At 37.7% G+C, this 25740-nt stretch overlaps 1 protein-coding gene across 1 annotated transcript; it reads left to right on the forward strand.

The window, feature by feature from the left end:
• Positions 1-18325: 18325 nt before the first annotated feature.
• Positions 18326-25348, forward strand: NDUFA4 (NDUFA4 mitochondrial complex associated). The gene is made up of 4 exons (XM_060020453.1): positions 18326-18487; positions 19870-19958; positions 20656-20716; positions 25133-25348. Exons 1-4 carry the CDS (start codon positions 18446-18448, stop codon positions 25187-25189), a joined length of 249 nt encoding a protein of 82 aa, XP_059876436.1. The 5' UTR covers positions 18326-18445; the 3' UTR covers positions 25190-25348.
• Positions 25349-25740: the final 392 nt, after the last annotated feature.

Consider the following 25740-nt stretch of genomic DNA (forward strand, 5'->3'; position numbering starts at 1 on the left):
TGATTATAATCAAATACAGGATATTTGGAGATAAAGAGATGGGGTGCTTGGTGGAAGTAAAGCAAGAGAAATGAAAAAAAAGTTGAATTGTATTATCTGGTTTGAGTGAGAAGCTGTAGATCCTGATTAGTTTTTTAAGCAGCCAGAAAAGTAGAAATCAGTTTGTTATAAACCTAAGGATAATAGGTCTGGCTCACAAAGGGTAACTGAACATGTCAGTTACCTTTCTACCCTCCCCAAATTTCACTGAAATCACAGAAGAGACACAAAAATAGAAATAAAGCCATAAAAGCATAATACTGCTATACATCTTAGAAGAGTGTCACAAGCAAACTTTTGAGGGCTAGAAAATAATGTTGACAGTTATGGAGGTAGGCTCAGATTGCCAACGAAACCCACCTGATTAAAAAGTGAATCATCGCATCCAGGTGAAATAGATGAGTTACTGAAATGAGTTTTTTTTCCAGTAAAGTCTCTGCCTAACACTCAGATGAGAGATAATGAGGGCTGTGAGAAGAGCTAAGACTTGGATAATGGGCTGGGTGATTCATAAGAAGGAAAAAAAGCCACATACAGTCCAGTTTCAGAGGAGCTGAAAATAGTGTTTCTCCCCAGTATATAATTTGAAGTTCAGTTTTATTAAGTGAGAAGTCTGATTACAGAAATTACCAGAGTGGGCACCAGGTTTATAGGAGAAAGAAGGATAATGAACCCAGTGTCATGAACTGCCATAAGGAATAGGAAGATCCGGCATATAAAACTACTCATAAACCACAAAGGAGAGCCTACTCACATGCTCCCTCCCTACATCACTGATCTTTTTCCCACACACAACCACCATCAGAGCAAGGACATCTACAAACAGAACTTGCATTCATTACCTGCCAGATGAACGGGACTTCTTATTTAGGCAACATATATAAATTCTGTCTACCAAAACCACATTATGTATACAAACATATAGGCAACCAAGAATCAATAAACATTTAAGTAAAACTACCAACATGAGAGGTTTTAAATTTTAAAAAACCTTTAAGACAATTATATAATTCATCTATATCAGGTCTCTTGTGTACATCATGAGATATAGAAGGTGAAAAGGAGACAGAGACCACCTTCTTTTAGCTGTAGCAGCAGCAAATCAAGATCCGTTATCTATGAAAATAGAATCTGCGTTCTGGCATCTACTCACCAGTTTCAAAGGTATAAATAAGGTCATGGTGGAGAACCAGATCTGGAAAAGGTTAGCAGCAACAGCTGCACTTTGTTTTCTGACTTCTAGATCTCAGCTACAGTTGTATGATCTTGAAACTAAAAGCCTCTTTGGATCACTGACTTTCACTCTTTCAGCCTTTCTAATGAGTTTGTATGTACCAAATTTCTTTTCAGAATAAAGTACTTAGAGTGGTTTCCATTTCTTCTACTAAAATCTTGTTTGACACAGTGCTTGCTACAGAAAGGTGTTCAGAAAATAAACCAACTTCTCAACAATGGGAATTAAAAGTTTATTAATTGACTTGGTGTGTGTCAAAAATCAGTGACAACTTCATGACCAGTGGAAAATAAGATACAGATGCAGTGGTAGAACAGTTACTCACAGTATGAAATGCGATCATCTGGAATGAGGTGGCTGTTGAAGGCAAGCCTTTGGTAACAAGTGCTTGCTATGACAGAAGGAAATTATTATTTTATTAGGATTAAAATAAGAAATACTGACTTGGGCTGGAGCAGGCAGCTAGCCAAACAAATGGCTGTCGTTTGTGATCCCTTAAGGCAGGGGTCCCCAACCTTTTTGGCACTAGGGACCTGTTTCGTGGAAGACAGTTTTTCCCCAGCTTGGGGGAGGGTATGGTTCAGGCAGCAATGTGAGCAATGGGGGGAATGGTTCAGGCAGTAAGGCGAACTATGGGGAGCGATGGGGAGCGGCAGATGAAGCTTTGCTCGCTTTCTCACCGCTCACCTCCTGCTGTGCGGCCTGGTTCCTAACAGGCCCAACCCGATACTGGTCTGAGGCCCGGGGGTTGGGGACCCCTGCCTTAAGGGTATTCCCTGTACAGAGTCCATGGATCATTTTATCTTGCGATAATTAATGTTTTCAGAGATATTCAGGAGAAAACAATATTGATGAAGTACAAAAAGATAGTGCTGAAATATCTGATCTTCAAGAGAATCCTAAGTGCTTCCACAGCGAAAGGACAGAATATCTACAAAGGAATAGAAGTCAGGTTTGAATCAGAATTCTCAACTGCAACTTTGGATAACTGGGAACTTCTAAAATTATTTCAATGTTTCCTAATAAAGGGTTCATTGATAATCACTCTTTTCAAATAATATAAAATATACTGACTACAGAATTTCCCCCAAGGCAGCAAGGATCTGCTCTAGCATTACAGAGTAAAAACTTTCCACATATATAAAAAAGGAACAATAATGAAAATTTTTAATTAATTAATTTTTCATAGATAATATGTACACACAGTAAAAAAATTTTAATGCACAAAAAATTATGAAAATAATCTTTGTGCCCTAGCCAGTTAGTCATCTCTCTAGACATAACAAGATTAACTTTTTTTAAAAAGGTGCTTACCTAGAGGGGTGGGATAGGGCTCAAGAGGGAGGGGATATGGGGACATATGTATGCATTATGGCTGATTCACTTTGGTGTACCACAGAAACTAACACAGTATTGCAAAGCAATTATACTCCAATAAAGATCTATTAAAAAAAAAAGGTGCTTAGCTCCGGACTGAGTTTTTATAATAGCTTTATTGAGATACAATTCACATACCATAAAATTCACCCTTTCATGGTGTAAAATTCGCGGTTTTTAGCATATTCAAAAGTTGTACAATCATTACCACTATCTAATTCTAGAACATTTATAACATCACCACAGAAAGATAGCCCAAACCCATTAGCAGTTACTCCTTGTTTCCTTATTTCTAGACCCTGGCAATCACTAACCTACTTTCTGTCTTTGGGATTTGCCTATTCTAGACTTTTCATACAAATGATCTTATGTGTCTGGCTTCTTTTACCTAGCATAGTGTTTTCATGTTGTTCATAGTGTTTTCAGTGTTTCGTTCACACTGTAACACAGCTTGTTTTTAAACTAACAATGATACTGTGAAATGTTATCAGTATTTGTTCTGCATGAGGAAAAGATGAAATTGAGAGGTATTTCAATATTTGCTATAATAGTTGTGTATTAGATCTCTTAGACAAGCCGAGATAGTTAATTATGCTTTGGTGCATATGAATGGCAGTCTTAGGGGCTGAGTTTCACAAGGGGCAAGTCCCAAGAAAGCAAAGCAGATGGAAGACAGCATCAGCGACACAACATCATAAAGTGTACAATATTTTATGTTAGACAAATAAGGTTAGTTAGAGACAGGAGGTTTCATGTCATCAACTCAACAGGTGGTGAAGCTTTCAAAGAAACAAGACTATGTAAATGATACCTTCTGTTCTTTTTAATCCATCAGGTCTTTAAGTGACAGAACATAAGCAAACTCCCTAACACTGTTCTAAATCTACACAACTCAGTTAAAAAAAAACTTTTACTGGAAAATATCGGAGGAAAGCGAAAAATAAACATACAGATGAAAGGATCAAGAAACAAAACGCCCTTATAAACACCATCCATGCCAAGACCAAAAAAGCCTCTCTTGAGCCCCCTCAATGAATACCCTCTGCAGTCTATAAATATAGTCATTTTCTTGAGTCTAACACTATTTTTTCAACTTTTATGTACGTGGACTCATACAGTATATATTGTTTCGTTTCTGGTTTCTTTGACTAATATTTTTTTGTGAGGATCATCTATGTTGTTGTGTGTATTTGTAGTTCATTTGCATTGTGGAAGCACATGCTTGAATGTACCACAATCTATTTTTCATTTACCCTGATAAACATTTTGGCTCTTTCCAGTTTATGCTATTATAGATAATGATTCTATACGTATTCTTGTTCATGTCTCGGTGCACATAAGCGCACATTTCCGTTGGGTTTATATCTCAAAGTGAAATTAGTGGGTCATATAGTATTCAAATATTAAACTTTAGTGAAAAAGTCAAGCAGATTTTTGAAGTATACAAGAAGTATACTTCAAAAGTATATGAAGTATACATCAGCAATGTATTTAGGTGTGGTTTTCTTTTTCTTCTACATGGTACTTGAAGAGAGTCTTGAATCTTTTTTGACATATTACATCAGATTTGGAATAACCTTTGTTATCATAGCTCCAAATATTTTTTCTTCTCTATTCTCCTAGTCTTTTCCAAGACTTCAATTTCATACATATTGGGCACTATCTTGCACTGTCTTCATTTTTCTCAGCCTTATCTCTTTCCTCTTGCATTTTACTATAAGTAGCAAGGAAAAACAAGGCTGTACCTTCATCACTTTGCTTGGAAATCTCCTCAGCTAAATATCCGAGTTCACTATTTACAAGGTCTACTTCACACCCAACAAAAGAACAAAATTCAGTCAAGTTGTCTGCCACTAATAACAAAGATCACCTTTCCTCCAATGTACAATAACATGTTCTCTTTCTACAACCTCACCAGAAGCACCTTTAATGTTCATATTTCTACCAATGTTCTGTTCATGACAATACATGTGTTCTCCAAGATGATAGAAACTTTCTCTACTGTGCTCCTCACTTCCATCTGAACCCTTACCAGAACTGCATTTGATATACATATTTCTACCAACTTTCTCTTCAACGCATTGTAGGCTTTTTCTATCATGTACTTCAAAATTCTTCCAGCCTCTACCCATTACCCAATTCCAAAGACATTTCCTCATTTTTAGGTATTTGTTACAACAGGACCTCACTTCTGGTACCAAAATCTGTATTAGTTTTCAAGGACTGCAAGTGTAAATTGGGTGGCTTACAATAAAAATAATTTAATTTCTTACAGTTCTGGAGGTCAGAGGTCTGAAATCGAGGTGTTAACAGGGCCATATTTCCTCCAGAGGCTCTAGGAGAGAAAATTTCCCTGCCTCTTCCATTTCCTAGTGACTCCTGGTGTTCCTGTGCTTATTGGTAGCATAAATCCAACCTGTCTCCATCTTCACATGGCCTTCTTTCTGTGCCTCTGTGTCCCTTCCTCTACTTATAAGGATACCAAACATTGAACTTAGTGCCCACCCTAATCCAATATGACCTTACTTTAACTAATTACATCTGCAAAGAGCCTATTCCCAAGTAAGTTCACATTCTGAGGTTCCAGGTGTTCACGAATTTTTAGTGGACACTATTCAACCCACTATACTCTTCAAAATTTTTGAACAGAAAAATATAGTCTGCATTGTCTGAATAACCTAATCTGCTAATCTTGGAAGTTCAAGTTGTGAACAGTTTTAAATATATTTATTTATTTATTTTATTTATTTTTGGCTGTGTCAGGTCTTAGTTGTGGTGCACAGGCTTCTCTCTAGTTGTGGTGCATGGGCTCCAGAGCACGTGGGCTCCAGAGTGCGTGGGCTCTGTAGTTGTGGCACACGGGCTTCTCTCTAGTTATGGCACGTGGACTCTCTCATTGTGGTGCATGGGCTTAGTTGCCTCGCAGCATATGGGATCTTAGTTCCCCAACCAGGGATGGAATCTTTGTCCCCTGCACTGGAAGGCGGATTTTTTAACCATTGGACCACCAGGGAAGTCCCTGTAAACAGTTTTAAGATCAAGTAATTTTAACCCATAATGTTTTACTAGGGACCCACGTTTTGAGGAATTTGATATTTCTTTAATAAAATTGCTGTAATTAGTCTGGTGGGGATTAAAGAAAGTATGGGTGGATGATTCTTGTCAAGTTTTATTATGAGGTTAATGCTTTATAAATATGGAAGATTCTTTTTTTCAATGTTATAGTTACATTTAATAGGAATTATCTATCCCTTGAAGGTTTGATAGCTGTTCTGAACAGCTATGCATATGAATGTTTGTGTCTCCTGAAAATTCATATGTTGAAGCTCTGACTCCCAATATGCCAGTATTTGTAAATGGGGCCCTTGGGACATAATTAGGTTTAGAAAGGTAATGAGGGTGGAGTCCCCATGATGGAATTACTGTTGTTATAAGCATAAGAAGAGAGACCAGAGCTCTCTCTTTTCACTACGTGAGGACACAGTGAAAAGTCCCCCATCTGCAAGCCTAAAAGATGGTTCTCACCAAAAACACAATCTGCTGGCACCTTGATCTTGGACTGGAGAATGCTTCTGTATCTACTGCTGTTATTAGAGACCATCAAAAGCAGTTTGCTTCCTGTTGATTAGTAATACACTCTGACTGTCTTACCTCAGGGATATATCAACTTGGCAGCCCTCCTGCAGTGTCCTTGTGGTTTTTTTTTTTCCCACAAGAAATCATGCTGGCCAGTTACACTGATGGTATCATATTGAATTGATCTACTAAAAATGAAATAACACCTAGTCTAACATATTGATAATTGTAGGCTAGATTGTGGGAAGTAAACATGATCAAAAAATCGTATTTCTGCCACCTCAGTGAAATTTCGAGGGTTCCAATGGCCTGGGACATGTCAAGATAGCCTTTCAAAGTGAGGAATCTGTTACTGCATTTGCTTCCTCTTATCACAAAAATGCATAATACTATGTGGGTCTCTTTAGATTTTGGAGGCAACATTTACCTCATCCGGGTGTTATTCTGACCCATTTACTGAGTAGCCTGAAGAGCTGCTAGTTTTTGGCAGGGCTCTGCAACAGGTCTCAGTTGCCATGCGAATTGCTCTTCAACTGAGATCTACTGATATAACCTAGTCAATCTGCACTAGAAGTGAAATAAAATCTGTAAGAAAAAAAAAACTCCTTGCAAACAAAAGTCTAGGACTCGATGGCTTCTCTGGGCAATTCTACCAAATGTACAAAGAAGAACTTATACTGATCCTTCTCAAACTCTTCCAAAAAAGGAGGGAACATTCCCAAAGTCATTCTATGAAGCCACCATTACCCAGATACAAAAACCAGACAAAGACACTACCAAAAAAGAAAATTACAGGACAATGTTTTTGATGAATATAGATGCAAAAATCCTCCACAAAATATTGGCAAACCGAATCCAACAACACATAAAAAGGGGAATACACCATGATCAAGTTGGATTCACCCCAGCGTCAGAAGGACCGTTCAACATACGCACGTCAATCAATGTGATACACCACATCAACAAAAGAAAAGACAAAAACCACATGATCATCTCAATAGATGCAGAAAAAGCATTTGATAAAATTCAACATTGATTCATGATAAAAAACTCTCACCAAAGTGGGTATAGAGGGATCATATCTCAAAGTAATAAAAGCTATTTATGACAAACCCACAGCCAATGTAATACTCAATGGTGAAAAACTGAAAGCCTTCCTGCTAAAATCTGGACCAAGACAAGGATGCCCACTCTCATCACTTCTATGAAACATAGTATTGGAAGTCCTAGCCACAGCAATCAGACAAGAAAAAGAAATAAAAGGTATCCAAATTGGGAAGGAAGAGGTAAAACAGTCATTATATGCAGATGTCATGATACTCTGAATAGAAAACCATAAAGACTCCACACAAAAACTATTAGAACTGCTAAATGAATTCAGCAAGGTAACAGGATAGAAGATTAATATACAGAAATCTGTTGCATTTCTTTATACTTACAATGAAATACCAAAAAGAGAAAGTAAAAAAAAAAAAAGCCCTTTTAAAATGGTATCAATAAGTGGTGCTGGGAAAACTGGAGAGCTACATGTAAAAGAATGAAATTAGAACACTCCCTAACACCATACACAAAAATAAACTCAAAATGGATTAAAGACCTAAATGTAATGCCAGACACTATCAAACTCTTAGAGAAAAACATAGGCAGAACACTCTGACGTAAATCACAGCAAGATCCTTTTTGACCCACCTCCTAGAGAAATGGAAATAAAAACAAAAATAAACAAATGGGACCTAATGAAACTTAAAAAGCTTTTGCACAGCAAAGGAAATCATAAACAAGAAGAAAAGACAACCCTCAGAATGGGAGAAAATATTTTCAAATGAAGCAACTGACAAAGGATTAAACTCTAAAATTTATAAGCAGCTCATGCAGCTCAATATCAAAAAAACAAACAACCCAATCCAAAAATGGGCAGAAGACCTAAATAGACATTTCTCCAAAGAAGATATACAGATTGTCAACAAACACATGGAAGAATGCTCAACATCACTAATCATTAGAGAAATGTAAATCAAAACTACAATGAGGTATCACCTCACACCAGTGAGAATGGACATCATCAAAAATCTACAAACAATAAATGCTGGAGAGGGCATGGAGAAAAGGGAAGCCTCTCCCTGGTGGCGCAGTGGTTGAGAGTCCGCCTGCCGATGCAGGGGACACGGGTTCATGCCCTGGTCTGGGAAGATCCCACATGCCGCGGAGCGGCTGGGCCCCTGAGCCATGGCCTCTGAGCCTGCGCGTCCGTAGCCTGTGCTCCGCAATGGGAGAGGCCACAACAGTGAGAGGCCTGCATACCACAAAAAAAAAAAAAAAAGAAAAGGGAAGCCTCTTGCACTGTTGGTGGGAATGTAAATTGATACAGCCACTATGGAGAACAGTAGGAGGTTCCTTAAAAAACTAAAAATAGAAATACCATACAACCCAGCAATCCCATTACTGGGCATATACCCTGAGAAAACCATAATTCAAAAATTCATTTACACAGTGTTCATTACAGCACTATTTACAATAGCCAGGACATGGAAGCAACCTAATTATCCATCAGCAGATGAATGGATAAAGAAGATGTGGCACATATATACAATGGAATATTACTCAGCCATAAAAAGAAACGAACTTGAGTTATTTGTAGTGAGGTGGATGGACCAAGAGTCTGTCATACAGAATGAAGTAACTCAGAAAGAGAAAAACAGATATCATATGCTAACACATATACATGGAATCTAAAAAAAAAAAAAAGGTTATGAAGAACCTAGGGGCAGGACAGGAATAAAGACACAGATGTAGAGAATGGACTTGAGGACATGGGAAAGGGGAAGGGTAAGCTGGGATGAAGTGAGAGGGTGGCATGGACTTCTGTATACTACCAAATGTAAAATAGATAGCTAGTGGTAAGCAGCCACATAACACAGGGAGATCAGCTCAGTGCTTTGTGACCACCTAGAGGGGTGGGATAGGGAGAGTGGGAGGGAGGCTCAAGAGGGAGGGGATATGGGGATATATGTATATGTATAACTGATTCACTTTGTTATAAAGCAGAAACGAACACACTATTGTAAAGCAATTATACTCCAATAAAGATGCTAAAAAAAATACTTAGGAGTAAACCTGACCAAGAAGGTGAAAAACTTACATGCAGACTATAAAAGATTAATAAAGGAAACTGAAGATGATTCAAAGAAATGGAAAGATATTCCATGCTTTTGGATGGGAACAGTTAATACAGTTAAAATGGCCATACTACCCAAAGCAATCTACAGATTTGATGTAATGCCTATCAAATTACCCATGACATTTCTCACATAACTAGAACAAATAATCCTAAAATTTATATGGAACCACAAAAGACCCAGAATTACCAAAGCAATCCTGAGGAAAAAGAACAAAGGTGGAGGCATAACCCTCCAAGACTTTAGAAAATACTGCAAAGCTATAGCAACCAAAACAGCATGGTATTGGCACAAAAACAGACATATAGATGAGTGGAACAGAATAGAGAGCCCAGAAATAAACCCACACATCTATGGTCAATTAATCTTTGAAAAATGAGGCAAGAATATACAATGGAGAAAAGACAGTCTCTTTAGCAAGTAGTGCTGGGAAAGCTGGATAGCTGCATGTAAATCAATGAAGTTAGAACACTCCCTCATGCCATACACAAAAATAAACTCAAAGTGGCTTAAAAACTTAAATATAAGAAATGACACCATAAAACTCCTAGAAGAGAACATAGGCAAAACATTCTCTGACATAAATCGTAGCAATATTTTCTTAGGTCAGTCTCCCAAGGCAAAAGAAATAAAAGCAAAATAAACAAATGGGCCCTAATCAAACTTGTAAGCTTTTGCACAGCAAAGGAAACCATAAACAAAATGAAAAGACAACCTACAGACTGGGAGAAAATATTTGCAAATGATGCAACCAACAAGGGCTTAAGTTCAAAATACACAAACAGCTCATACAACTCAATATCAAAAAAGCAAACAACTGTATCAAAAAATGGGCAGAAGAATGGGCTTCCCTGGTGGCTCAGTGTTTAAGAATCCACCTGCCAATGCAGGGGACATGGGTTCGAGCCCTGGTCTGGGAAGATCCCATGTGCCGCAGAGCAACTAAGCCCATGTGTCACAACTACTGAGCCTGCACTCTAAAGCCCGTGAGCCACAACTACTGAGCCCACATGCCACAACTACTGAAGCCCATGTGCCCATGTGCTTAGAGCCCGTGCTCTGCAACAAGAGAAGCCACTGCAATGAGAAGCCCGCACACCGCAACGAAGAGCAGCCCCCACTCGCCACAACTAGAGAAAGCCGGAATGCAGCAACGAAGACCCAACGCAGCCAAAAATAAATAAATTTTTAAAAAAATGGGCAGAAGACCTAAATAGACATTTCTCCAAAGAAGACATACAATTGGCCAACAAGCACATGAAAAGATGCTCAACATTGCTAATTATTAGAGAAATGCAAATCAAAACTACCAGGAGGTATCATCTCACACTGGTCAGAATGGCCATAATGAAAAAGTCTACAAATAACAAATGCTGTACGAGGTTTGGAGAAAAGGGAACCCTCCTGCACTGTTGGTGAGAATGTGAACTGGTGCAGCCACTATGGAAAACAGTACGGAAGTTCCTTAAAAAAATTAAAAATAGAGTTATCATATTATCCAGCAATCCCACTCCTGGGCATTTATTCAGAGAAAACTCTAATTTGAAACAATATGTGCACCCCAATGTTCACAGCAGCACTATTTGCAATAGCCAAGACATGGAAGCAACCTAGGTGTCCATCAACAGAAGAATGGATAAAGAAGAAGTGGTATATATATACAATAGAATATTACTCAGCCATAAAAAAGAATGAAATAATGCCATTTGCAGGAACATGGATGGACCTAGAGATTATCATACTAAGTGAAGTAAGTCAGACAAAGATAAGTATCATATGATATCACTTATATGTGGAATCTAAAAAAAATGGTACAAATTAACTTACTTACAAAACATAAACAGACTCACAGACATGGAAAACACACTTATGGTTACCAAAGTGGAAAGCAAGGGAGGAATAAATTAGGAGTTTAGGATTAGCAGACACATGCTACTATAATATAAAATAGATAAATAACAAGGTCCTACTGTATATCACAGGGAACTATATTCAATATCTTTTAATAACCTATAATGGAAAAGAATCTGAAAAAGAATACATATATATATTTGGTCATACACATATATAACAGAATCACTGTAAACTGTACACCAGAAACCTACACAACATTGTAAAACAACTATACTTCAATAATAAAAATAACCTAGCAGATCTGTTGGTACTTGAAGCAAATTACCATGCTACCTGAGTTATCCATCATGAACTGGGTTTTGTCTGACCAACAAAGCTGTAAGACTGAATATGCAGAGCAGCATTGCATCACCAAATGGAAACTAGATGAGTTTGAGCTGGTCTTGAAGGTATAAGTAAATTGCATGAGTAACTGTTACAGATGCCTGCGTTTATCTCCTGCAATAATGCCCCCTCCCCTCTCAACCTGCACCTGTGGTTACATAGAGCACTCTCTTTGACCAGTTAACTGAGAAATATTTGAGCCTGTTTTACAGATGTTTCTGTATGAAATGCTGTCAATATCAAATAGACAGCTGTAGCACTTTAGTTCCACTCTGGATTAACCCTGAAGAACAGTAGTGACAGATAATATGGGAGTGGCTCTTATTATTTTCCCTAATAATCCACTAGTGAAATTCTGACCACCCCTGCAACTGTAGCTTAGCTGGTCTAGAAGCCTTAGTTTCAAGAAAAGAATGCTTCTGTCAGGGAGTAGGGCAATGATTCTATTAAACTGGAAGTTGAAACTGCCTCCTGGTCACTTGGCGCTCTTCATTCCAGTCAATCAACAGCCATATGGGAGGTTACTCTATTAGCTTGGGTAACTGACTTTGATTAGCAAGGGGAAATTGGGACACTACAACTCAATGAGGGTAGGGAGGAGTAGGTATGTCAGAAATGCAGGAGATCTGGGGTAGCTCTTAGTATTCCAGTTCTTGCCAAATTCCTCCTTCAGTTTCTATACTCCTAAACTAGGTTTATATCTAGTTCTGTGACAAAGGGCTCTAGTGTCTTTGGCAGGATACCCACATCATTGACGTTGAGAGCCTGGGGGCAATGAGAGACCAACGTGGTCTCTCTGTCCTCATGGGTCCCACCCATCCCCATAGGTTCTAATGTGTCTTTGCTTCTGTGACTCATGTCCTCCTCCTTTCTTGACTACCTTTCCCACTAACTTCAAGATGCAATAAGAAATGCTCCCACAATTGCATAATGTCAATTCCTTATAATAAATGCTCCCACAATTGCATAATGTCAATTCCTTATAATAAATCCCTCATTATACATGCATATGTCCCACAATTGCATAATGTCCCACAATTGCATAATGTCAATTCCTTATAATAAATCCCTCATTATACATGCATATGTCCTAGAAGCTCTGTTTCTCTGGTTGAACCCTGATGGATATATCTGCCTATATTTCTAACTCGTTCTAGCTTTTCTGTTCTGACTTCTCCTTCTTGGCCTGGTCCTCATTTTGTTAGTATTCTCTAGACTTTTATCACTGACCCTCTTCTTTCCTTACACTTTCCTTCTTACACATTCTTTGTAGCCAAGCTCATCAATTCCTGTAACTCTCACATACGTGACCTTTCCTTTTATATTGTACCTCTAGACCAAACTTTTCTCTTGAGCTCAAGAGTGGTATTTCTGCCAGCCTTCAGAGCATCTCTGATTGGATATTTTGTAGATATCCTAGACCCAACATTTCCAAAAATGAATTCATGTTCCTAACCTTGGTTAGGACACTATACACCAAGTAACGTAAGCTGTGTATCAGTGCCTATTGTAGCACTTATCGTAAAGCTTTGTAATAATTGTACTCCCAGCCCCGCTAGACTACAAGATATTGAAGAAAGACAGGACTGTGTTATTTTTATCCTAAGCACTTAGCATGATGAACAATACATAGTAGGCACTTAATATATGTTTAATGAATGAATATATGAATGACCAAATGACTGGATGAATGGACTCATAGAAAAGATAGAAATTGCAGAGAGATAATAAATGGCAACACAGAAGAATAGAACATAGTTATTTTCAAAAAGCTGTAATTTAAAGATCTACGTGTATGGCATAATTTTCCAAAAATTGTAAATACACAGTTTCCCCAAAATATTATTTAAGAAGTTTTCAGTGAAAAGAAGTACAACAATTTTAAATTGCTAGAGTTTCTTTACTTTTTACTATTCATTGAATTTTGTACATAAAATGCTTCAGGTATTTAATTTAAACTGATGACAGTATGTGAGGCTCTGAGATTTATAACAGCGGAAGTAAACTTTCACAGAACAAACTATGTTTTCATTTTTCCTATAGAAATTTTATAATTACAGTTTATACTAAGCAACCACAATACGAGTGGAAGAACATTTTTATTTTTAGATTAAGTATAGCTACAGAATCTTTATTAATAAGTGAAGGTATAATTTGTATTTGTGTTATCAGAAAAACAACTCTGGTTGTCAATTTATCTGCTAGAAAAATAATTAAATGCCTAAATGCAAACAGAGTAAAAAATATAAGATCCTGCTTTCAATTTGCATTAATATAGTCACACTCCATGGCTCACTTATCAAATTTTTCTTCTCTAAGAATAAAGCTATTTCTTTCCTGTCACACATTAATAACATATAATTACTATACCTTCCAGAATTTTCTGGGCTTGAATCTTCAGAGAAACCATGCAAGAGAAATAATTTTTGGGGGGTGCTATTGATATACTGCCTAGATTTTTTAGATTTATTCACTGAACAACTTGCGTTTAATTTGAACAACTGATATTTTGGATTTTTAAATTGTTCACAAAATTAAATCAAACAAAGGAATAAGAAATCTAGAGGGCACATGTCTTCAGAGTGGAATGGTAAAAAAACAGCTCCAATTCATTGATTAAGACAGTATGCCCTGTAGTCGTTTTACCTGTATTTAGATATAAAACTTATGAATCTTCACCGCCTAAAAGATAAAGTTCCAAATAAACTTTTCAAAAATCTGGGTTAACCTTTTCCATTTCATTTTCTATAACTCCTCCTTATGCAACGTAAGCTCCCTCACATTGAACTCATCTCAATTCCTTCTACACGATGCACTTACACTATGAACTTTTATTTCTTCTGCCTTGTTCAGGCTATATCATCTATATGGAAGCAAATCTCCCTTTTTTTTTTTTCTCTAACTTTCTAGATGCTCCATTCTCTATCATTATAACTTGCAAACGGATCACTTATTTTCTGAGTCCTTCTTTCTATTGCACTACTTTGTCAACTGTTGAGAATAGTAACTGATACATGTTCCTAACATACCCTTTGCCTGCCATTTCACTGAGAGCTCTGAGTTCATCAGGGATGTTAACTGCCTTCTAATTAATTGAGAATTATTTCACAAAATGTTCCAGCACTGCATAATAAAGATTGCCATCCTTCTAGCCTGTGGTAATAGTTACCTCATCACACGTTGTTGGGTCCTGAATCCAATGTCATATATTTTAGGATTTTTATCATGATAATACACCACCACACTTTCAGTGCCAAATTCTGTATTAGTCACAGTAGGCTAGGCTATGCTGCAGTAACAAACTACTCTCAAATCTGGTGACTTGCAACAATAAAGGTTTGTTTTTCATTCTCAGTACATGTCCACCGTAGGTCAGCAACATATCTGCTTCAAGTTGTTTTCAGCCTGACACAGAAGGCTCTATCTACAACACTGCTGATCTTGTAGCAGAGAGAAAAGACAGAACACGGCATTTGTTGACTCTTAAAGCTTCTGCCTGTGCATGACACAGGCTACTTTTCACATCTCATTTGCGAATAAAGCAAGTCATCTTATCAAGCCTGACATTAATGAGGCAAGTAAGTGATATCCCCTTCCAGGGAGAGGCAGCAGGTATTTGTACACAATATAATCTACCACACATACCAATCCTACTGCTAAAGCTAAAGTTTGTTTTTACAATATGTATATTCTACTATGGCTTCTTTTTCCAGACTGTCACTTCTAATCTTCCAATCTCTGCTTAAAATATTGCTCACAGACTCCCCTAACTTTAATGTGCAAAATTTAAACTTTTACAATTGGACATTTTGGTTAATCTTTAATGCAACTTAGGGAATTCCCTGGCGGTCCAGTGGTTAGGACACCACGCTTCCACTGCCAGAGGGCCGGGTTCAATCACTGGTCAGGGAACTAAGATCCCCCAAGCCACATGGCCAAAAAAAAAATTTTTTTAACGAAATTTATATTCTCTAACCCTGCTTTGTTAACAATTCCAAAGGCATCACTTGACTACCTATATTATTGTTACTTCTAGAAACTAGGTCAATGACAAAAGAGTAAGCCACAGGATTTTACTTTCTTATTAACAGAAAGCCACTGGATTTTACTTTCTTATTAACAATGGCCCCTTAAACAGTGGCATTCTTGTATGCCTACTTATTTTATTACCAAGTGTTATCATTAAAAATAAAATATTGCAAGGAAAGGTCTTCTGCTTCTAATTTCTTTAATGAAAGCCTACCTATACTTATTGCTATCAGGCTTCTGTGTTCACTTCTAAGTATCTTTTATGATTTTTGTGCTGATATTTTCTTTTAACATAACCATACTCCTTACCATAGTTTATAAGGTCAATGTCAGAGAGACCTTTATAACCTCTCTGATCTCATTTTGTTATGGCTCAGCCACACTGGCCTCCCTTGAGCATTTTATTTATTATTTTTTAAAATCTCAAAACCATTTTTCTTGACAGTTGGAATATTCCTCCCTCAGATCTTCAGCAGTTTACCTCCTTCTTTTCATTTAGGTTTCAGCTCAAATATTACCTTCTCAGAGGAAACTTCCATGTCTACTCTCACTAAAGTAAACTTCTTTCCTCCACTCCCCCATGTCCTTCTCTCTCATTATTGTATTTTATTGGTTTGTTACTCTCTAAAATTATCTGAATTGTTTGTTTATGGTTTGTCTTCCTAACCAGCATGTAAACTCCATTCGGGAGGAACAATTTTTTCGTTCACTGCTATCTCCCTAGTTAGAACAGTGCCAGATGCAGAGTAGGTACTTAATAAAGATTTACTGAATGAATGAAAAAGACACCAGTCTTCAAAAGCTTCATGACATGTCATCTTAATAATCACCACTTATTATTTTTTTCCTACCTCGCTAGCCATATCTCCCTCTCCTAAGCATTGCATATTGGCATTCCCCAGCTCCACGTCCTTTGTCTCTCTTGTCACTCAACCTTCTCTCCCTAAACAATCTCATTCAGTCACATGACTTCATTTCCTATTAATAAAATGAGTCCTAGGGAATTCCCTGGTGGTCCAGTGGTTAGGACTCCACACTCTCACTGCTGAGGGCCCGGGTTCAATCCCTGGTTGGCGAACTAAGATCTCACAAGACGCGTGGTGGGCTTAAATAAATAAATAAATAGAGTCCTAAATGTATTCTTCTAGTTTATATGTCTCTTCTGCCCTACAGAAGTCCACTTGAGTTTTACATAAATACATATCCATCATTCTCTATTGTTTCTTATCTCAATAATAGGCATCAAAATCCACACAGCCAGAACTGAACCTCTGAAACTATCCTGGACTCCCCCATCTTCCCACTCCCCTATGTCTGACCAATCACCAAGTCTTGGTGCTACATCCTAAATATCTCTGGAATCTTTTCGTCATCATCACATCCCCTATACTAGTCCAAGCTACCATTATCTCACAGGGACTATTGTAATGGCCCCTTAACCAGTCCCTCCCCTTTCATGTTTATCTCCTCGAATTCATTCTTCATAGACCAGGCAATCATTTAAAAGCACAACATCTTGCTTTTGCTTAACTCCCTAATGCTCTCAGCATAAAACCCATGCTGTGTAAATGACCATTGGTCCAGCAGATCTGATTCCCACCTTGCTTTCCAAGTTCCAACCATACGTATAGACCTCCTTCCGCTTCTCAAAAAAGTCTCTTTAGTTTCAGACCGTCACTCCTATTACCTCTCTTCTGTATATCTACATCCTTCCTTTCACTCGGTTAATGTCTACTCCTTCAGGTCTAACATTACTTTTTCAGAGGTGACTTTTCCTATTCTTTCCAGGCCCAATTACTTGTGTGATCATTTGATTGATGCTGTAAGTTACCTATGGGGTTGGAGGGGGTTCAGAGTGTCCACTAAAGCCCGTCTCAGGGAAGACTTCCGGGTTAAAAAACAAAAACAAACAGATAAATGACAATTGTATTGGGGTACAGGAAAAGATTATGTGTAGCGACACGACCAATAAAAACATATTTTTAGAATTCAATTTCAGGCCCGGGGAGAGAATAGTGGCAATGTCGCAAAGGTCTTTGCAGCGTTGAACACTTAAGCGAGGCTCAGGAACTGTTTACAGATCACAGTGACAGGACAACTGCCATCTTTAAGTCATTTACTAGTTTCTAATTTCTGCCCGTAAACGACAGTCAAGGACAGGAAACAGCTGCAGTATTTTTAAACCGCAGTGGCTGACCTCGGCGGCTAAAGACTCGACCTGCCCTCCAGACGCCCGGCGCTCAGCAGCCAAAGGCGCCTCGCAGCTCCCTCAGCGGCAGTTACAGCAGCCGGCGCCCGAGCCGCACGCGCGTCCCCAGCGTCTCGGCGCGCCGACCCGGCTCCCTGGAGGCTAGTGAAAGGACCCGGCTCGCAGAGCACGAGGCCCGTGCGTCCGCCTGTCCGCCCCCTCTTTAAACACGGGGCCTACCGAGCAAGTGCCTGTGTAGTCAATCGGAGGATTCTACTTTTGACGCAAAAAATTACCCATCAGAAGTATGAGTAGCATAGGAATGAGAATGTTTCACTTTGCAGTTGAACGCTGTTGGTTTGGACAGGTTAGGCGGGCGCGAGAGCTGCTGGATCAAAGCAGGCACTGTTTAGGACAGCTTTATCCGGGCCCTCCTGTCGCAAGCCGTCCTCCGAGGCAGGGGTCCTTCAGATAGGAGGTGCTGGTTGACTTTGGACGTCCGCCCTTCCTCGGCGCGAAGGCTGTTCAGTCCCGGGCTTTGCAAGTTTGTCGTTCTCTCCGTCTGGACTCGAGGCTTCTGCCGCAGCCATGATCCGCCAGATCATCGGTCAGGCCAAGAAGCATCCTAGCGTAAGTTCTTAAACCCTTTCCCAGTGTTTTCACTTGTGCATCCTGTGTCGGGTTGCGGCTGCCTCCCCTGAGCTTTCTCCTTCGCAGCCTTTTACCGTTCCTCGGGGCTGGACCCTGTCTCACTTTGTCATATTCTGCTGGTTGCCCCAAGACCTTGAGCTCTGACCTTCCAGGCCTTGCATTGCGGGGTTTGGCCTGGCACACGGAAGGTGAGGGACGCTCTCGAGGAAAATAAAATGTTGGAACAGTGTGGTGGGCGCGCGTCCTCTTGCAGGTTGGTCGGACCAAGAGGGATAGTTGTGCGCTGTGTGGGTTAAAGACCAGGAAAGGTCAGGCACCCTATTTGTTGTGCTGTTTAGAGTCTCGTTTTCACTGCATTGCACCATGAGGCTTTGAGGCAAATATGAAGGTCCCTAATCTTGGAATGCTCAGTTTGTCTGGACGTCTTGATATTTGGGAGGATTTTTGTAGTGTGGAGTTTAATCGCAGTTGAGTTCTTTTGAATCTCACATTTTTCCCTGCATATAAACGTGCTGTGGCCCTAAAAATCAATTACGCAGTATTTAATTTTTATCTTAAACCCAGTTGCCTAACGACGCATTAAGCGTTGGTAGCAGTACGTTTTCAGAGATTATGCGTAAAACCGGTATTTATAATAGGTGTGTTTTTGTTTGCTCATTCAGACTCTTTATTTAACAGAATTTTTATTTTTCGTAACGTCTGTATCGAAGCAAGCTTAAGTCATTTGCCAAGAGCTTGTTTTGCAAGCCTTGAGTTGGGAAATTTAATGGGAGTGATGTATAAATATTAAGTGAAGAAGGCGATATATTTTCTGGGAAAATTTAAAATTTGAATGTAACTTTTTCTACATTTAAACCAGAATTATCTTTACATCCTTTGGAAATTACATTTCTTTCTTTTGAATGTAGTTATAAGAAATCTTATCTCAATATGAGGTCTATATTTTTTCAAATTTTAAGACAAGATTAAAAAGACGTTTGAAGAGAAGGTAAAATTGTAGAGATAGAAAGAATGCAGATTAGTGGTTGCCTGAGGCTGGGGGGGGGGATGGGGAGTGACTGCAGTGGCCGTGAGAGATTCTTGGGGTGATGAGAATGTTCTAAAATTGTATCGTGCGATGGTTGTACAACTTTATAAATTTACTACAAATCATTGGTGGTTTCATACTTGAAATTAATGAATTTTATGGCATGTAAATTAAATCTCCATAAAGCTGTTAAAGTTTTTAAAAAAATAAAAAGGTGGCTTGAGACTTGGAAATCAATGTGTAGAAACTACTGTAGTCTTTCTGTTTATTTTTATCAGTATGTAGGTATTTGAAGATGATTCTTGATTCTTGTCTATTTTGTTTTTGGTTCCAGTTGATCCCCCTCTTCCTATTTATTGGAGCGGGAGGTACTGGAGCAGCACTGTATGTTTTGCGCCTGGCGTTGTTCAATCCAGATGTCAGGTAAGTGCTTGAAAATGTTTAGAATTTTGATGGTTTATCAAACTGATTCAGGAGCCACAGCCTTTTTAGGGAGGCAGCATCAAGTAGTAGAAAGAACCTGAAATTTGTTGTCATACAGTAAGTTCAGATCCCGGTTCTACTGTTGTCATTTACTTTTCCTGGTTCATGAAATTATCTAAATTTCTCTGAGTCTCATTTTCTCATTGGTTGAGTAGAACTGCTTATACCTATTTTGTAACGTGAGGATCGAGATAATAATAACTTTTTATAAAACAGTCAGGGTTGCTGGTATGTTTAAGTGTTTTTTGCCTGTGTTCCACAATAGGGAATGCTTCTTTCTGAAGTTGTAAAAGAACAGGCATGGAAAAGGTTGTTTCATTGTTTTTCTATACAGTTTTCTATATATCACTTCATTGATGAAATAGAAAACACTAGTAAAAGCCAAGTGTAAAGTTTTTTTTGTGACAGGGATAGGGACAAGGACAACTGCCCCAAGAGGCTCTGTGTTGTACCTTTTTCTGATTGATTATGTGAGATTGCTTATTATGAATCCTCTCAACTCCATAATGAAAATAACACCGTCCTTCACCTGATAGGAGGTGGGATTGATATATTTGAAATGTTAGCTTCTTGAGTACAAGACTGTTTTAAATAGTGTTTTATTACTCTAACAGTTATAATGTTTTATTTCTTTTAGTTGGGACAAAAAGAATAACCCAGAACCCTGGAACAAACTGGGTCCCAATGATCAGTACAAGGTAAGCTACAAAATTGCTTCAAAATTGCTGGAAATTGTATTTTAATAAACTTTGTCATGGGGTAGGTTCTTTTTGAAATTGGATCTGCAAGTAAGATTCTGTTACAATGAACTTAGAAGAATTGCTAGATTGTTCTGTGAAATTAGAATGGCATATTTTTCTGATAAATATTTTTTCTAAGGATTTTATTCACAGGCTTTAGACTCTGTATGTGAAATGAAGATAATGTCTTAATTGTACTGATTCGACTAAGAAAAAAAAGAGTATAGTTCTTGTTTAATATTTTCTTTGTTCTTGGGTAGTGTAGTGCAGTGGTTCTCAAACCTCAGTATACATAGGCATCTTCTTCTTCAGCTCCATCCCCAGAGATTCTGATTCAGTTGATCTGTTGCGGAGGCTGAGAATTTGCATTTTTAATAAGGTTTCAGATGATGTTGATGCTGTTGGTCCATGGACCACACTTTGAGTAGCACTAATCTAGTGGCTAGTTTGGTTGGCTGTTCTTTCTTCTTGGTATGGTTGACATATTTCAGCTGAGAATTAGTAGGAAGAAATGAAAATCAGTTGAAACTTATATTTTACCATAAACCTTCTAGATAAACTTTTTAACATCTTTCTGGAAAACTGGTTTGTGAAACTACTCTTCCAAAGAATAACTTCATGGACTGAGGCCACTTACTTTTTTTAATTTGTTTTGTTGATACATGATTGACCTGCAACGTTGTATAAGCTCGAGGTGTACGACTTGTTGTTTGATGCATTTATGTATTACACTGTGATTACTACAGTAGTGTTAGCTAACACCTTTATCATGTTACATAATTATCACTTTTTTGTGTTGAGAACAATTAAGAGATAGTTCCTTAGCAACTTTGAAGTTTATAATAAAGTATTGTTGACTATAATCACTATATTGTGTATTAAATCTCCAGAACTTGTTGATCTAATAGTGGTAAGTTTGTACCTTTACATCTCCCTAATTTCCCCGCCGCCCCCCCATCCCTTGGTAGCTGCCATTCTGCTTTCTGTTTTTACAAGTTCAGGTTTTTTAGATTCCATTTAAGTGATATCATACAGTATTTGTCTTTCTCTGTCTCACTTATCTCACTTAGCATCATGCCCTTAAGGTCCATCCATGTAGTTAAAAATCTGAGACCGTTGATTCCCCAAACACAGCTTTACTTACCTGTAAAATTTTTGCATACAAAGAAACAATCCTTGCAATGTCAAAAAGGGTGGGGGACAGCTTTATTAGGGTGTGATTCTCATACCATACAATTTACCCATTTACAGTATATAACTTGCCATGAATTTTCCATTATACCAGGCTGCTTCATCAAAAAATAGCAGTTTCTTTGAGCACTCTCAAGAAGAGGTGTCTTGACCGAGGAGTGTTCAGGGCCCCTTAGCAGATATACCTCCTTGATGGAGATGGATGCTGTCATTACTGATGACAACAACTTTTAAGACAACTGTCACCTTTTACAGATTCCAAGCTGTCCACTCAACCTTCTGATTATAATTTGGCTTCCAAGTCTCTAAACTGATCTTGCTACAAGAAACAAACAAAAATGCACTGGTGAAGCTGAAGTGAACCATCTAATCTGTGTCACATTTTGACTCAAAAAATGATACACTGGCATCCTGTTTTTTCTCTCCTATAAATTTTAGTCCATTCTGGAGAAAATGATTCCACATCCAATAAACTTTAAAAAAGAAAAGAAAACAAAACAGGCCTTTAGTCCTTCCACCAAAGAGCATATTGGAGTCTCTGCGTATGTAGTTTAGAAAGCTTCTCAGGTAATTATGATAATGAAGCTAATTATTATCATGTTCTGGAACATGAAAATACCTGCCAATATGAGGCCATGTGAGCTGGAAATGGAACGTTGCAGCAACAAAAAACTAATGTGTGCAGCATAGACTGGGCTGTGAATAGCTAAGATACTGGTATTAGAGCCTGGAAAAATGAATCGTGTAATGGCAAAATATTTGATAAGGTGTCACCTGCTGTTACTTGGAAAGACCATTTGCCTAAAGAGTTTGTTATAGAAAAGATTTTTGGAAAACAGGATGTTTGTGGACTGTTGCTGGCTCTACTTGCCAAGAGATGAGTTTAGAAGAATTGGGACATTTGCAAGCAGAAATAAAAGGGAACCAGGTCCAGAAGCTTGTGAGCCTGGAGTGGATGATGCCTACTACTGCTTCTAGACTAGAAGACTAGTAGACTAGATTATTCTTTCTCTATCATTCACTTCCCCTCACCTAAGATAATTTTTTTTCTGGCCCATTAACATCAGATTTGGCCATGTGACTTGCTCTGGCAAATCAAGTGAGGGGAAGTGCTATCTGCCACTTCTGAGCCAGTGTGTAGTTCCCCCATTGTTCTTTTCCATCTGTCATGAGACCAAATTGACAGTTAAGGGCTACTCATTCAGCCCAGGATTAGAATGAAGAGAACACAGGGCAGTCAGCTTATAAATGGCATATAATGTGAATGAAAAATAGACCTTTCTTATAAGCCGCTAAGATTTGGTGGTTATTTTTTGCTACTTCACAATCTAGGAGAAGCTAACTAATACAAACAAGAGAGGTGACTAAAATAGGATTTAAGCATTAAAGGCCTAGCAACACTTATCATCTGAATAAAATGCCCCAAAGCCAAGATCAGAATATGTTGTGCCTTCCCAGCTGTTGTTACAAAAAACTTAAAGGTAGCCACCATTAAATTGAGAAAAGAAATGTGGACATGGAAGCTGAAAAATAAATCAGATTTGAAAATACTTCAACGGAGTATTTTGATACTGGCACATGGAACCGAATAAAAGCAAATACATCAGAAACCTGCTTAGTGTTGAGAAAATTAGCAGAGGTTCTGTGACCTTTCCACTCTGCTTGGGTGTAGGGGCTTGATCCTGCTTCTGGCAAGTCATATAACTTGATCTTCAGTGTCTTCTTTTATAAAGTAAGAATGAGTAAGGTTGTGATAATTAAGATAAACATAAAGCATTCTGCCTACAGTGCCTGGGATCTATTAGAAGAGCCTAACAAATATTTATTTCTTAAAATATAACCTGCAGTTCCTTTTATAAATATTCCCTTTAATATTTTGTTAATATGTAAGAGATGATACAGTTTCTTTTTAAGTCTCATTGTCTAGTTCAGTTGCTTCATAGGAGAACACTGTCAGAACAAAAAATACTGCTTTATGACTGATTCATACTTTTATGTTTATAAACTTGATAAAAGTCTGTGTACGTATCTCAAGGATAAGCTTCACAACCTGGGAATTTTTCTTTTTTTTAAAGTCAAATAAAATAAGAATTTTTCAATTAGAGATAAAGAAGTTAGGGTATGTTTGGAGAAATAAAAGGGTTTGAAGAAATAATGGACACAGATTTATGAGCTTCTTCCTTAAAAACTGAAGAAAATGATGATAATTCTGCAGTTTTGGTTCTTTTGGAGTTAAATAATGTAGTCTCCAAGTAACTACAGCACAATTCAGTCTTCTTTGGCACAAGAATGAGTAAACTCAAGATTATAGCTTATGTATAAATCTTAGCTTATGTATAAATCCTAATGTTTCCTCAGTAGGAATTCTAGAGCAGTATCAAGTATAAATCATTTTTTTTAAAGTTGTTGAGAGTTAGAGGCAGTTATTTTAAGTAATGATAGTAAGATATATTTCTAAAATTAATTTAAGTTGAATATAAGGAAATTTATGGAAATTACAAAGTTTGCAAAATACAGTATTATTTAAAAGCAGAAATACTGTACTGTTTAAAAGCTTTTGTACCAAAGGTGGTCAGGTGTGAATTTGATTTTGATGCATTCTGGGTTAGGAAATTAAGGAAATGTCTAAGTGAGAGAGAGAAAATGGACAGAAAAGCCATCAAAGCAGGCCAATTTGTATCTAAAAATTATGGATACACACACACAACAAAGTATTACTTTATATTACTAGCCAATCTTTATTGCTATAAATCTTTCCCATCTAAATTTATAGCCCTTTCCTAACCAAATAGGGATGATAACTGGTATTTCGCTATTCTGTTGGAGAGTGACCTGTGTACGTAGTGGAGATGGAAGTAAAAACATAAGAATTGGAAGTATATATCAGAAGAAATTCATAGTTATTCACCTTGAAATAGAAGAATTTTTTTATAGGTTCTACCAGATTATACTACTACTGCTCTTCTGAGGAAGATTGAATATTTTTACCTTACCAAAACCATTATTAAAGAACTGGAATTTTAATGTCTTTGTTTGAATGACTTTTATATTGTTAAATATTCCTAATACAAAATTAATGTCTGTAATTGTTACTATAGAAAGCTGAATAAAAATAATCTTAAACTTCTATACCATCTTTGTGTATTTGATTGATTATCTAAAATATCTTTTTTCTTTTCCAAGTTCTACTCAGTGAATGTAGATTACAGCAAACTGAAGAAAGAAGGTCCAGACTTCTAAATGAAATGTTTCACTATAAAGCTGCTTAGAATGAAGGTCTTCCAGAAGCCATCCGCACAATTTTCCACTTAACCAGGAAATATTTCCCCTCTAAACGCACAAAATCCTGTTGGTGTATTGTGATGGGGTTTACACTGATTAATAAATAGTTTGAAACTTGATGTGTGTCACTATTTAATGCTGAAACTCTACTCTGAATTTTATAACTTAGGGTATAGGAAATAAACTATTAGAATTTAAGGAGTTTCTTGAATTTCTGTGTATTCGTGTAATTTGAAAATAAGACTTTAAGCTGCTGTAATAAAACACTTTTATTTTGTGTGTAGGCCATTGGTAACACTAGGGCATATTTAAGAACTAGAACTGGAAATCAAATGTAGACTGGCAAGATTATTCAAGCCTCTTTGGCATGGGCAAAATGAAAACCTCTAGATTTCTGTTACTGGCTGATGTCGAAGTATGTGCAGTTGTTAATGCTGGTTTTTACCATGGCATTCTCTTTGCTGAAGATTTTTAAGGTTGTTAGTCGCTGTGGTCTGGCTGGGGATTGT

Source organism: Delphinus delphis, chromosome 9 (assembly GCF_949987515.2).
Source record: "Delphinus delphis chromosome 9, mDelDel1.2, whole genome shotgun sequence".
Taxonomy (NCBI): Eukaryota; Metazoa; Chordata; class Mammalia; order Artiodactyla; family Delphinidae; genus Delphinus; species Delphinus delphis.

Bases quoted from the DNA above. Each gene is read 5' to 3' on its own strand.
- NDUFA4 (XM_060020453.1), top strand. From the start codon at position 18,446: ATGATCCGCCAGATCATCGGTCAGGCCAAGAAGCATCCTAGC. The intron at 18,488-19,869 runs GTAAGTTCTTAA...TTTTGGTTCCAG, and splicing joins AGGCCAAGAAGCATCCTAGC to TTGATCCCCCTCTTCCTATT. The intron at 20,717-25,132 runs GTAAGCTACAAA...TTCTTTTCCAAG, and splicing joins GTCCCAATGATCAGTACAAG to TTCTACTCAGTGAATGTAGA.